Source organism: Gallus gallus, chromosome 1 (genome assembly GCF_016699485.2).
Source record: "Gallus gallus isolate bGalGal1 chromosome 1, bGalGal1.mat.broiler.GRCg7b, whole genome shotgun sequence".
Taxonomy (NCBI): domain Eukaryota; kingdom Metazoa; phylum Chordata; class Aves; order Galliformes; family Phasianidae; genus Gallus; species Gallus gallus.
Window position 1 is genome coordinate 194,745,394 of NC_052532.1, and position 13,714 is coordinate 194,759,107.

The 13,714-nt window shown below is 54.5% G+C and overlaps 2 protein-coding genes across 5 annotated transcripts in view; one reads left to right on the plus strand and one right to left on the minus strand.

Annotated features, from left to right (window-relative positions):
- Positions 1 to 1,624: 1,624 nt before the first annotated feature.
- Positions 1,625 to 7,640, plus strand: P4HA3 (prolyl 4-hydroxylase subunit alpha 3). 2 transcript variants are annotated; one of them, XM_417248.8, is made up of 13 exons: positions 1,625 to 1,837; positions 2,183 to 2,325; positions 2,727 to 2,947; positions 4,071 to 4,223; positions 4,326 to 4,377; positions 4,478 to 4,635; positions 4,718 to 4,894; positions 5,308 to 5,372; positions 5,567 to 5,726; positions 6,192 to 6,254; positions 6,552 to 6,620; positions 7,147 to 7,243; positions 7,356 to 7,640. In XM_417248.8, exons 1-13 carry the CDS (start codon positions 1,659 to 1,661, stop codon positions 7,424 to 7,426), a joined length of 1,608 nt encoding a protein of 535 aa, XP_417248.5. In that variant the 5' UTR covers positions 1,625 to 1,658; the 3' UTR covers positions 7,427 to 7,640. The 2 variants fall into 2 exon arrangements, with proteins under 2 accessions (XP_417248.5, XP_040515429.1); XM_040659495.2 differs by lacking the exons at positions 7,147 to 7,243; positions 7,356 to 7,640 and adding an exon at positions 6,715 to 7,133.
- An 875-nt stretch (positions 7,641 to 8,515) lies between these two features.
- PPME1 (protein phosphatase methylesterase 1) overlaps positions 8,516 to 13,714 on the minus strand; it is a 30,097-nt gene continuing 24,898 nt past the window's right edge. For 2 of the 3 annotated variants that reach the window (XM_040700496.1, XM_040700494.1), the window contains exons 13-14: positions 13,306 to 13,373; positions 8,518 to 12,351 (exon numbers count right to left, since the gene is read on the minus strand). In XM_040700496.1, the coding sequence (XP_040556430.1) occupies positions 12,333 to 12,351; positions 13,306 to 13,373 (87 nt within the window). In that variant the 3' untranslated portion in view covers positions 8,518 to 12,332. Of the gene's footprint in view, positions 12,352 to 13,305; positions 13,374 to 13,714 lie in introns of all 3 variants that reach the window. The other variant, NM_001030834.2, reaches the window with a different exon arrangement.

The window sequence follows — 13,714 nt, forward strand, 5'->3', positions numbered from 1 at the left end:
TGATGGGATACAGGGCATGAAGGGAACATGAGACACAGAGTGATTGGCACATGGAGTGAAGGGGACATGGTACTCTGAGTCTGAAGCAGGGGGGCTCTCACCATTGCCCACCCTGTGTCCTGTGCCTCTCGTGTCCTTACACCTGCAATGCTCGTACACCTGGTGCATCCGTACACCCCTGTGCCATTGTGCTCCTGTTTCTGCCAACTCTTTGCCATTCTTTAGGAAATTCAGCTGTTTCCAGCCCACTGGGAGCTGTTTTGGGCAAGTGGTCCCAGGGCTGATGTGGGGACCCAGTGGGGGTGTCTCCAAACCCACCTCCTTGCACATGCTGGGATGGGATGGGGGTGGTCTGGGGATGTTACAGGACAGAATGGGGACAGCCAGAAGGGATACGGGGACAATAAGGACCAGAAGGATGGGGACATCAAAAGGGGTTTGGACAGGTTGGGGACAGGGAGGGTGAGGATATGGATGGTGGGGACAGGATGGGATGGGGATGTATAGAAGTGGGACAGAGAAGAGAGGGACAACCAGGATGGGGACATGGATAATAAGGAGCAACAGGATGGGGACAGGAAGGATGGGAACAGGGAGGGATGGGGACAGGGTAGGATAATTAGAGGAAATAATGGGGATATTCAGGAGGGAGACAGCCAGGGTGGGGAGAGGATGAGATGGGGACAGAACAGGCTGGGGAGAAGATTGGATGGGAACAGGACAGGTGAGGATATGGATGATGGTGACAGTGTGGGATGAGAATGCACAGGACTGGAACAACCAGGATGGGGACAGGGATGATAAGAACCAACAGGGTGGAGACAAGACGGATGGGGACAGAATGGCATAGGACAGAATGAGAATGGGCAGGATGGGAAAAGGATGGAAAGGGGACAGGTTGGGATGAGGACGGGATGGGGTGGGGACTTCCAGGAGGGGGACAGGAGGATGGAGACAGCCAGGATGGGTACAGAGGTGACAGGGAGCTGCAGAATGGGGATAGGATAGGATAGGATGGGGGACCATCAGAAAAGGTGGGGACAGATTTGGGACAGGGAGGATGGGATTCTTAGGGGACAGAATGGGGACAGCCAGGATGGGAGCAGGATGGGATGGGGACCATCAGAAGGGGTTGGGGACAGGGTGGGAGTAAAATGAGATGGGAACGGGGAGGGATTATTACAGGACAGAACAAGGGCTTGCAGGAGGGGAACAGCAGGATGGAGACAGGCAGGATGGGGACAGGGATGGAATTGTTGCAGGGCAGTGTGAGGACAGCTGGGATGGAGATGGGGAAGATAAGGAAAGGATGGAATTATTACAGGACAATAATGGGGACAGGAAGGATGAGGATAGGACGGGATGGGGACGGGATGGATGGGGACGACGGGAACAAAGAGGATGGGGGCAGGATGGGAGTGGGACAGAGAGGATTGGGACAAGGACGACGGTGACAGCACGGCTCACTCCAGCAAGGGGACAATCAGGAGGGCCCAACCACACCGGGGACAGCCAGGAGGGGCCGCCAAAACCCCACCACCATCACCACCACCACCACCACCCTATAACCCCCCTCATCCCCATCCCATCCTTCCGTTCCCTTCCTTTCTTTCTCCCTCCCTCCATCCTTCCCTCCCACTCCGGCCTCCGGGAGGGGGATGCGGGCCGTGGGGGTGCTGGGGCTGGGGGCCCTGCTGGCCTGGCTGCCCCCCGCCCACACCGACACCTTCTCAGCGCTGCGCAGCGTCCGTCAGGCGCGGGGCAATGAGGGGCGGCTGCTGCGGCGGCTCCGTGCGTACCTCCGGGAGGAGAGCACCCGGCTCCGCCGCCTGAGCAGGTAGGGACCCCCCGACCCCAATAGGGGACACCCCACAGCCAACCCAGCCCAGCCCCGGGTTGGGGTTGGACAGCTGGAAATGGGGTTTCAAGAGCTTCCTCAAGGAGCACCCATGGGTGGTGCAGGGGGGGTGGATGTCTCAGGGTGGGAACGTGGGGTGTGGGGGTTGGGGATATGGGTCTGACGCAGAGGTGGTGCCACCACCACCAGTTGTCGGGTGACACTTTGGGTCCAGGAGGTCTGCCCCCATTAACAGTGTTTTCCCCGTAATTTGGCCACGTTGGGCTGCTCACAGCCCCTCTCCCTGCACGGTCACCTCCTCACCTGTGGTGCCACCCTGTGTAGGTTCTATGAGAAGGTCCGGGCACTGCACCAGGACCCCGGAGCCTCGGTGGACAACCCCTTGTTGGCCTTCAGCCTCATCAAACGCCTGAGCTCCGACTGGCCCAGCGTTGTGTACAGCAGCGAGGCCACCGAAAACAGCCGTGGTACAGCGGGGATGTGTTGGGACAGCAGAACAATGGGATGGAGGGGACATTGGGGAGGATGGGATTGAGGGGACAATGGGGAGGATGGGATGGAGAGGACATTGGGGAGGATGGGATTGAGGGGACAATGAGGAGGATGGGATGGAGAGGACATTGGTGAGGATGAGATGGAAGGGACAAGGGAGGATGGGATGGGGGGAACAGAGGGGACAACAGGGAGGATGGCAGGGAGGAGGCAATGGGGAGGATGGAATGGAGGGGTCCCTGGGGAGGACAGGGCAGCCAAGGAAGAACCACAGAAGGCTGATGGAGGCTGGCAGCCTCCAAGCTCCACCAATCACAGAATCGTTGAGTTGAAAGCCCCAACCAAACGCCCCTCAGTCACCCCATTTCCTCCCCAGCGCTCCATGTTGGATTCCAGGAGTTGCAACGGGAGCTGCCTGGAGCTGAGGACCTGGACGGGGCGGCGCGGGCGCTGATGAGGCTGCAGGATGTCTACGCACTCAGCGTCAAGGGAATGGCCAATGGCCTCTTCCAGCCCACCAGCACCGACCGCCCACCCCTGTACAGCCCTGGCAGGCGTGTCTCACTCTCGGCCGATGACTGCTTCCATGTGGGCAAGGTGAGGGTGATCCCAACCCCACGGAGCATTTCATAGAATAGCTTAGGTTGGAAGGGATCTTATGGATCACCCAGTTCCAACCCCGTCTTGTTTTGCTGCCATGGAACAACACTGAGTTTTTCCCTTTGCTCATGGAGGTGAAGGGGCCCCACTGAGTCAGCCCACAGGCATCTCATGGTTATCATCCAAACTGTGGGGATTTGTGATGGTTCATGGCTCCGGGAGGGGAGAAGCCAAGCTGATGGTGTCAGGGAGCCCAATGACCCCGTCCTGGAGCCCAGTCCATCCCAGTGCTGTTCCAAGGCTTGGTGCTGAAGGGAGGGTTTCCCAATCCCAGTATGGGGTGAAAGTGGGCCTATGGGGTCCCTGAGGGGGAATTTGGGTGCAGAGTCCTCACTGTGGAGCCAGGACTGAGTCACAGAGCATGGGATGGGGGTAGGGTAGGGTGGGATGGAATGGTTTGGGATGAGATGGAGATGGGGATAAGGAAGTAGATGGGATGGGATGGGGCAGGGTGGGGTGGGACAGAATAGGATGAGACAGGATGGAAATAAGGTTGAAAAGGTAGATGGGACGGGATGGGATGGGATGGGAAGGCGTGACATAGCATGGCATGGCATGGCATGAAGATAGGGATCGAACAGGGATGGCGATGGGATGGAGATAGTTGAGATGGGGATTGGGATGGGATGGAGATGGGAGGGGGACGAAGATTGGGATGGGGCTGGATATAGAGATGGGATAGGATGGAGATGGGGGTAATGATGAGATGAGATGGAGATAGGGTCAGATATAGGATAAGGGATGAGGGCGGAGGTGGAGATGGGATGGGGATGAGATGAAGACATGATGGAGGAATAGGGATATTGATTGAGATGAGAAAGGAAAAGGGGATAGGACAGAATGGGGACAACAGTGAGGATAGAATAGAATAGGGATAGGGATGACGATGTGACTGGGTGTGACTAGATGAATGGGAATTGGGATGGGATGGGATTAGCTGCAGTGAGGATGGAAAGGGTTGAAACAAGATGAGTTTAGATGGTGATGGGAAGGGATAGGACAGGAAGAAGGCCAGGCTGACCCAGCAGCAGCTCTGAGCACTGCCTGCACTGCCTCGCAGGTGGCCTATGACACAGGTGACTACTACCACTCCATTGCATGGCTGGAAGAGGCCGTCAGCCGTTTTCGCCTCTCCTATGGCAGCTGGAACCCGGAGGAGGAGCGGGGCAGCCTGGAGGATGCGCTGGACTACCTCGCCTTCTCCTACTTCATGGTATGACCATGACCCCACTGCCCCATGGCCTGACCCCATCCCCAGCACTGTAGGGCCGAGCCCTGGGCACGGGGATGCTCACAAGCTCCTTGTCCCGTCCAGGCTGGAAACATCTCCCATGCATTGACTCTCTCCAGGGAGTTTCTTCACTATGGTACGTGGGGTTCAGATGTGGTCCCAGGGAGTTGGGGAGAAGTTTTGGGGTGTCTCTATCACCTCTATTTGGGCTTGGGGTGATGCCTTCTCTCCGGTAGATCCCAGCAACCAGAGGGTGACGAGGAACGTGGCCAAGTATGAGAAGCTGCTGGCAACACATGGGGACCGCGTGGGGGCACCCCTGCAGCGCCCCAATGTCACCCAGCTGCAGAACCGGGATGCCTACGAGGAGCTGTGCCAGGGCCTGGGGGCACAGGTAGGGCTGGCAATGGGGTACCACAGCCCCCACCTCATCACCGGCCCCATCCCCACGTTCTCTCCATCCCTTCTGTCCCCAGATGGCCCCGGAGCGGCCCTCACACCTTGGCTGCTCCTATGAGACCAATGGCAGCCCCTACCTCCTGCTGCAGCCTGCCAAGAAGGAGACGCTGCGGCTCCAGCCCTACATTGTGCTGTACCACGACTTTGTCAGCGATGCCGAGGCTGAGACCATTAAGGGACTGGCAGGGCCCTGGGTGAGCAGCTGGGTGGGACAGGAACGCTGTCCCCAGTGGTGTCCCCTGAGACCATCCTTGGACCACCCTGACCTGTAGAGTGGTGGGCTTGGCTTGGCTCCCTCCGTGCTGCCATTGAGCCCACCAAGGGCTTGGGGGACAAACTGGGTCCCTGCATGCATCTAACCCCTTCCCATCCAGGTTTGGTGGACTGGTGACACCCAGTAACAGTCACTGACACCACTGGTGACACTGCATCGTATACTCAGTGTGTTGCTTCCCTCACCCCATAGGGACGCCATAGAGGTGTTTGGCCAATGGCGACTATAATTACTCCAATTTAGTCCCCAAGTGGGGTCCCTGCTTGGCTTTGGGGCCTCCATCTTGAGGGCGGCTGTGTCTTCAGCAATGTCCCCTCCTCATGTCCTCTACAGCTGCAGAGGTCTGTGGTCGCCTCTGGAGAGAAGCAGCAGAAAGTAGAGTACCGGATAAGCAAGAGGTAGGAGCCACTGTTGGGGCTGATGTGTCCCCATTGCTACAAGTCCCCAATCTGCTCTCAAACGAAGTCAATGGGGGGCTGAGGTTGGGTGTCCCTCTTTGCTCCCAAATGAAGTCAATGGGGGGCTGAGGTTGGGTGTCCCTATTTGCTCCCCAACGAAGTCAATGGGGGGCTGAGGTTGGGTGTCCCCACAGTGCCTGGCTGAAGGACACGGCCGACCCCGTGGTGCAGGCGCTGGAGCTGCGCATGGCAGCCATCACCGGCCTGGACCTGCGGCCACCCTACGCTGAGTACCTGCAGGTGGTCAACTATGGGCTGGGCGGCCACTACGAGCCCCACTTCGACCACGCCACGGTCAGGAGAGTCTGGGGGGTCCTGGGGCGGTGACTGGGATTGTTCTATGGGTGCTCCTGGGATGGTCACTGAGATGGTCCTTGGGGTGTACTTGGGATGGCCCTGGGGTGGCCACCAGGATAGCCTCTGGGGTGCTCCTAGGATGGTTATCAGAGTAGTTTCTGGAATGATCCCGAGACAGTCATCAGGATGGTCTTGGATTGTCCTTTGGGTGCTCCTGGGATGGTCCTGGGTGATCCCTAGGGTGGTCCCCAGGGTGCTCCTAGGATGGTGCTTAGGGAGGGAGGTTCCTGGGGTGTCCCCTGGGATGGAGCCTGGAGCGGGCTGGAGGAAGGAGAGGAGGAAAGAGGGAGGAAGGGATCTTCCTGGCAGCAGCTCAGAGCCATGAGGGCCACGAGGGTAAGGAGTATCTCCCAGCAGCGCCCACACAGACTGACCATTTCCACTTCCTTGCTTTTGGGGCAGTCCAGGAAGAGCCCCCTCTACAGAATGAAGTCGGGCAACAGGATCGCCACGGTCATGATCTATGTGAGTCCTCATATTGGTCTGAGAGAGGCTGCATCTGTGTGGACATCAGTAGGGTTCAGAGTGAACGTGGTTGGAGAAGGGTGTGGGCAACCCTAAATCACAGCTGAGGCGCTAAAAGTAGATGGCTATGGTGATAAAAGGGTTTGGCAGAGGATTTCAGAGCTTGTGCAATGCCATAGTAAGGAAAGCATGGGGGATGGAACCAGGGGAGGCTTTGTGCCTCAGAAAGCAGCTGTATCCCACAGGGCAGGAGGAGGATGAGGGCCATGGCTCATGTGTCTTTTGCTCCTTTTCCAGCTGAGCGCGGTGGAGGCGGGTGGCTCCACTGCCTTCATCTACGCCAACTTCAGTGTGCCAGTAGTTAAGGTGAGGGGAACCTGCACAAGTCCCCAAGAGTGGGGAATGGGGGGGGGGGGGGGGGGGGGGGGGTCGCAGCTCTCCCATTTCTTATCTCTTACAGAGAGTCACAGCTGAGCCTATCGCAATACCAAATCCCAGTCTGCAGCTCCCTGATGTATTGGGGTGCCCAAGTCCAGCCCTGGATCTCTGGGCTTCATTCTAGGGGTGCCACACCCAAAGTTTGGGCCTTTCAGCTTTCTCTTAGCAGTGTCAAACCCCAACCCCGTAACTCCCAGATCTGGGGTGCGTACCCAACTCCTCATTTTGGGGTGCTGATCCTTAACCCTGAAGCTCCTACCCGTGTCTTGGGATGACAATCCAACCTCAAGGCTCTCAGCTCCGTTTAGAGGCGCCAAACTGCAGCCCTGGGAGCCCAGCTGTTGGGATCCTGGCTTAGTTTTGGGGTGCAAAACTCCAATTCTGGAGCTCCCAGCTCTGTTTGTGGGGTGCATAGCTCTGGGATCTCTCTTTTTTTTTTTTTTTGGCTCTGCAGAATGCAGCCCTGTTCTGGTGGAACCTACGAAGGAACGGTGATGGTGATGGGGACACCCTACATGCTGGATGCCCCGTGCTGGCTGGGGACAAGTGGGGTGAGTGGCAGCACCCGGTGTCACCCCACGGTGACGCGGGGTCAGAAGGACAGCAGGGAGGCCATCCCCTTGAGGTGGGTATAGGGGACAGAGACGGTTGGGGCCCTTCCAGTGGCAAACAAGTGGATCCATGAGTACGGGCAGGAGTTTCGGCGGCCGTGCAGCCGGGACCCCCGGGACTGAGCGACCACGTGGGCTCAAGGATGCAGCTCCTGACCTGGGTGCTGCCATTGTCACACCACGGCACCAAAGCCACCCCAGCACAGCACAGCCCCACTGGGGTTCATCCAGGAGGAGAAGAGGGTGCTGCAGGGGGAGGAAGTGCTTGTACAGCTGTGGCTTCCCTCTGGGAAATCTCTTGAAAATAAAATTGCCCAACTGGAGGCTGGGAGAAATATCTCGGTGTGGCATTAAGGCTACTGGGGGGGCATTGGATGGTACAAAACCCACACATTTCCCATAGCTCTGATGCCAGCTTTGACCCTAAACACACCCTCTGTCCCATCTCAAGTCTCCTAAGGGGAGCAGCAGTGAGAGCCATGGCACTCCTACAGCCATCAGTACGCTCCAGAGTGAACAAAGCAGCCACATGGACCAGAGCAAAGCCAACACTACCCTTACTCAAAAAACAACCTGCTGTGGGGTCCGGCTGCGTCTCAAACCTGGCTGTACAACCCCATGCTCTGCTCTGGTGCCAGGGTACAACGCAGAGAACAGCACAGCCCCTCCTCCTTTGCCAGCATCGCACGATGAATCTTTTTTGCAGAGCTGCTGCTGTAAGAGGGACTTTGGTGCTGGAGCTCAGAGTACAGCAAAGCCAGTGCAAAGGCTGCTGCCTTCCAGCCTCCCTGGCCCCCAGCCCATGCGCAGCCCCATTTCCCCAGGGCACTGCAGACAAGCTCCCTTTCTCTATCCAACCACACTGCTAGCGTGACTGGAAGGCAAAGGAGGCAGCCGGGCTCCCCAGCAGCACCTGGTGATCAGGCAGGCCACCCCGTACCACTTGTTGGCTCTGTGCGTTTCAGATAGGGTGACAGGAGCAGCAGACCAGGCAGTGCTGGATGGATGGGGTTAGGGTCGGCCCCTGCACACTCTCAGCCCGCAAAGAAACTCCCTGACTTTAAGGGAAGAGGTTTAAGAGCTTCCCAAGCACCTGGGCCCTCCTGTGCCTCCTCGTACATATAAACCTACAAAGCTTCAGCCCACACTGCCCCGAATTCCTGTAACCGAAGCATTCAGGGTGTTAAAAAACGCACGGTCCATAACAGCACAGGTTACTGAACAGCCAAAGCACCACGTTTTATTACTTTCAGATGTTTCTGTACATGTGGGAGCAATCAGTGGTGAAGGGGAGGGGAAAAACACAGGCTGTGGCTCCAGCATCCCCTCCTCCTCCCCACATCGGAGCACAGAGAAGGGATGTGGGGACGTTTCCGAGGATGAGACACTTCCATGAGTCACCAGAAAAACCCAACGCAGACCTCACCACTGTGACAGCCCAAGAACAGTCAGATCTACCCCTTCCCACAGGCTGCTGTGGGCAGACAGAGCAGTTCCTAACCCAGGCTTTGCACAAATGCTTTATTTGGAGGCGAGAGCAACAGACACCAAACAAGGTACCAGCAGGACGAGGCTGACACAGGACACAGCAGTCTCCAGAGGACTGACAGACACATACACATTTTCCTTTTGGAAACAACAGCAAACGATACGAGGTCACCTGGGAGCTACACCCTGCCAGGCTGGAAACCCAACCGGCCCAGCATCCAACAGCAAAGCCTGCAGCAGAAACCCAAGTGTGGTCCCATAGGTTTCAGCTGCTTTGCAGACGTGGTGCCAAGCTGATGTGGAAATGCAACCCGGGGCTTGGCTAGCAAACTCGTTTTTGACCTTACCTACAAGATCCAGGTGTAGATTTTCAGGAGTTTGAAGCACCAGTTAAGCCCAGCTGACTTGCCAGACATCTCCCATTCACACCCAAGACAAAAGGCAATAGTGGGGAGGAAGAGAAACGTGCAGATCAAGATAACACGGGCTCTCCTGCTTCTGTATCTGCATGGTGCTGGAGCAGAAAGCCAGCAAGGGGCCCTGCTGCAATTGCTCAGCCTTGCCCTGCAGAGACAGGAAAAGCCAGAAGGTTCACTCTGAAAGGTGGGAAGCAGAGCTGGAACTCAGGTCACGCAGCCCCTTCCTCTGCCAAAAGACAAACAGCACCCACAGCTGTCATCTCCAAAAAAAAAAACACACTGCCAGACTCCAGGGGAGGAAACCCAGTTGGGTTTGGGGGTCTGACAGCTCCAGGCACAGCCCACAGACCTCTGCGTCACTGCTCTGCACTTTCACTCCTTACCACCAGTGCTTATTTCTCGAGAGCGTGTCTCAGCTGCTCACAGCCTGACCTCCAGCTGCAACAACCAGCAGTATTTTCAATTGGCTTTGGTACAATCTCCCACCTGCTTTGCTTCTGAAGGTGTCTGGCAAGGGCAGGCTGAGCAGGAGAGACAAAAAGGTTGAAAAGAAAAGCAAGCTCCACGCAGCAATGTGATACAGCCACGATTGCAACACAGACTGATGTTTCACCCCTGGATTAACACTGTTTTCAAGATGTCAGCGTGGAGGAGCAGCCACTCAGACTCACACACTGCAGACATCCACTCAGATGTGCTCAGAGCAGAACTGCACGCTTTGGCCATACAGGAAATATTTCTTTCCAGAAGTCACAGTGCTCCTGTAAGCTACAAACGGCTGAAGGGCTTTGTCTGATGCACGCAGCCCCAGAGCTGGCAGAACCTGTGCAGACTCCAAGCTGAAGTCGGCCCTTACACAAACCGGTCTCCCAGACCACATCTGCTCCTGCCAAGCCTCGGGGTTTTCCATTGTGAAAGCTTCCACGGATCCTCAATCCAATGACTGGAACCAAGAAAAGAGAGATTTCTAAGTCATCAAATGCTCGTGCTTGAGATCTGCACCCTTACAGCTCAGCCTGCCTTGCCTGTCTGCCTGCTTTGACACAGTCAAGTGCTGAAGGCTGTGAAAGAATGCACTGATCAGACAGCAAGTGGGGGGGAACTTCCTGGGTTTCCCTACTTTGAATAAGTGGAGGAGAACACTTTCCCCTGCAGCTCATTCTCTGTGCTAACTTTCCCCTAAATACCATTTCTCTCTGCCTGCTGCTCCTTCCTCCCAGGAAAAGCAATTGCAGCCAGGCAGAAATCCTTCAGACAAAAGCAGACTCTCAAAAATGCTTGCAATGCAGCACAGCAGGAAGGGATTCCCACTCCATCCACTATCGCTCTCGTCCTTGTAGCTAACTTCCCCAAATCCAGTCCTGAGACAGCCACGACCCAGAGCTTGGCATGGAGCAATGCCACATTAAACATCCTGCTGAAATATACGTGGGGAGGACTGAGGATGCTGCCAGCCTTCAGGATGCATCAGGGGAAAGGGAGATGTTACATCTCGGTTACTGAAGGTCCATTTAATCCACCAGGAACTACAGCTGGGCTGGATGTTACACCACGGTCACAATGCAACAGTGAACAGAGAGGGGAATGTCAGGAGCCAGCAGTTCTCAATTAACACTGAGTGCCAATGGGCTGGCAATGAGCAGAGTGCTCTGCAATTTGGCTTCCTTGCCTCTAATTCATGCATTTCCCACCCCGACGTGTTGGGCAACGAGCACAGCACAAGGCCACAACTCACACGTGAAGGAATGAGATGAGGAGCAGCTCTCCATCAGAAGGAACCTCCACATTTAGCAGCTCTTCACACTGCTTCCCTTGGCCCCACCTGTACCTCTAACACACCAGAAGTGCAGGATGGCTCCGGAGAACTGCTGCCCATCACAGCTCCCAAGATCAAGCCAGGAACAGAACTATGCCTCAGCAAAACAGCATTAAATACTGCCTCCATCATACAGCACGAAGGGGTTCTGGACACAAGGCGAATGGAATAAGATTTCAGACAACCACCAGCAACACATGGAGAAAAACTGCTCCAATACGTGCCAGCTCTTCTGCTCCAGAGTGATCCTTAGGAGAGGTGAAAGCAACCTGATGAACTGCCTGCAGGTAATTAACCCTGAAGAAGCACTCTCCCATGTAACTGCAGGTTTGTGTGGAAATATGGAGAGCAGGCAGTGAGATGATCTAGGAAGTGACACTGAAAACAAGGCCTTTCCTCTGTTACTGGGGAATCAGCTGCCTGCACCTCTGCCTCAACATCAGCAGGACTGACTCCAAGCTCTTCCAGGAATTCATCTGCTGCACTTCTTGCATCTTTTTCACCCCAACGATGCTGATCTCTGCTCAGCCATGTGTGGCAGCTACACAGAGGGAAGCATAAACACATTCCAGAGGCAGAAAAGGGCCAAATAGGCAAACTGCCTGTTATTCAGGCTATTTTTCTCAGGGAGAGCTTGAAACAAACATTAAGAAAACTGCAAGATTCTGAAATGGAGCTCACAGTTCCCACCCCTGCCTTTTTGTTTTACCCTCTGGTCCAAATTTGCACAAGAAAGCAGCAGTAGTTTCCTTCCACAGCTTAATCCATAAGGCTGAAGCTGGTGAGATGGAACTTGAGCTTCCAGTGAAGCTGATTCCCCCACTGCTTTAGGGGAAAAAAAACCCGAATATATAAGAAAAACAAAACAAAAACCAAAGCTAAGGGGCACTTTAAAGACGATCAGATGATTCCACAGAGAAATCCTGAAGCCTTTGGAAATGCTGCAGTGACTTTGCTGGCTCTGGATTGCCAACAACCCTTCTGCAGTTGGGTCCAAGAAAGCCTGAGAACCGATGGAGGTCGATATGACTGCTTGGGGTTTCAGGAGGTCTTTGCTTATGGCAGCAGAGAGGAGCCCACTTCTGAGGGTCTGAAGAGCTTTTCATGGTCTTCAACACAGGCTGCTTCCCAGCAAGGAAGTCCCTAAGCATGGACACATCGTGGAGAACTGTTCTAAGGGATGATGAACCTCACACCAACTTCTCACTGCTGCTGAACTGGAGAGATGAACAGATATGGGATACATCACAGTGGCCTCTGGTGCAGTTTATTTACAGTATGACTCAGTGCTGGAGATAGCAGGGTATTAACAAGCAGGAAACACACTAGGAGGGAAAAAGGAGAGTGGAAGAAAAGGTCGCATTAAAATCAAGGTATTCTCTGCACATCTTTGGCTCTGCCTCTTCTCCCATCACTTATACACCACCCTACATCATTTCCTTCCATTGAATTTAAAACATGCAGCCCACAGTCCTACATTTCTTCCGCTTCATCTCCAAAGGCACAGGACAAAGGTGAAAGGAGAGATCATTCAGCAACACCCCTTTAGTATCGCCAGTCATACAGCATTGTACATATTGACATTTATAGCTTCTGTGGAAGAATTCTCAGCTACAAAGCAAGAGAACTTCTCAGGACTGCTCACTGACACCTGACAGATGACCCTGAGGCAGATTAGTACCATTTGTGAGCGTGGTCTGAGCACTGGTTTAGTTATTGCCTTTATGATGCTGTACCCTTAGGAGTCTTTCCAAGCAACCTTATCAGTGACAACCTACTCTCACTGCCATATAGAGACCTGGCTCCTATAGTTTAGTTCAGTACACCTGAGGTCAGCATACAAAGTCTGCACAATGAAGCACAGAGCTTTACCTGTCTGATTCGACCAGCATTCCCTGGCCAAAGCAGTGTGGTACAAGTTGCTTTCAAGGCACAAGGCCTTGATTATGTAAATAAAAACCTGCTTAAACCAAATACCACAAAGCTTGTAATTCTGCCTTCTGGCAGGCTACGGAGAAAGGAATCAGCAAAGTGAGATCTGCCTCACTCCTTCCCTTCAAGGAAGAAGGTTTCATTAACACCAGACAGTGTGTGAAAAGTTTACAGAGAACACAAACATCAAATGATTCCTGACTGCGATGCCAAGCTGTTTGTTTACATGTGGTTTCAGCATTATGCTAGAGCTCCTAGCTACCTCCCACACTGAAAGCCACAAATGCACAGTGAGAGCAAGAACTCTGCTCACGGACTGCCCAGCTGCAGCACTCACACAGCCTTACCACTGGAATCCACCGATGGGCTCTGTAAACCTGTGACGGATCAGGAACGTCGCAACAGCTTCAGCAACCTGGAGGAAGGAAAACTAGGTCAGCGTTCGAAGGGATGTGAAGGCAGCAATGAAGCCAGAGAGCTTTCAAAGGATGCAGCAGTTCCAGCTATAGTATGTATCCTTGGGATCCTCTTGCTGAATGAAGTCTGCTGCTTTAAAACTAAGAGTTCTGTCCAACAGGCTCAGGTCTAAAAGGAGATGCATGCTTCCACCTTTACTCTGACACTGACCACGCAGTCAAGAAGTTTTCTCACCACCCTTCAGTAATTTCTTAAATTTGCATGCAAAAAGAAAGGTTACAAACCATTATGTGTGTTATTTCTATGAAGAATCAATCAAAACAGCATTCAGGCACTAAT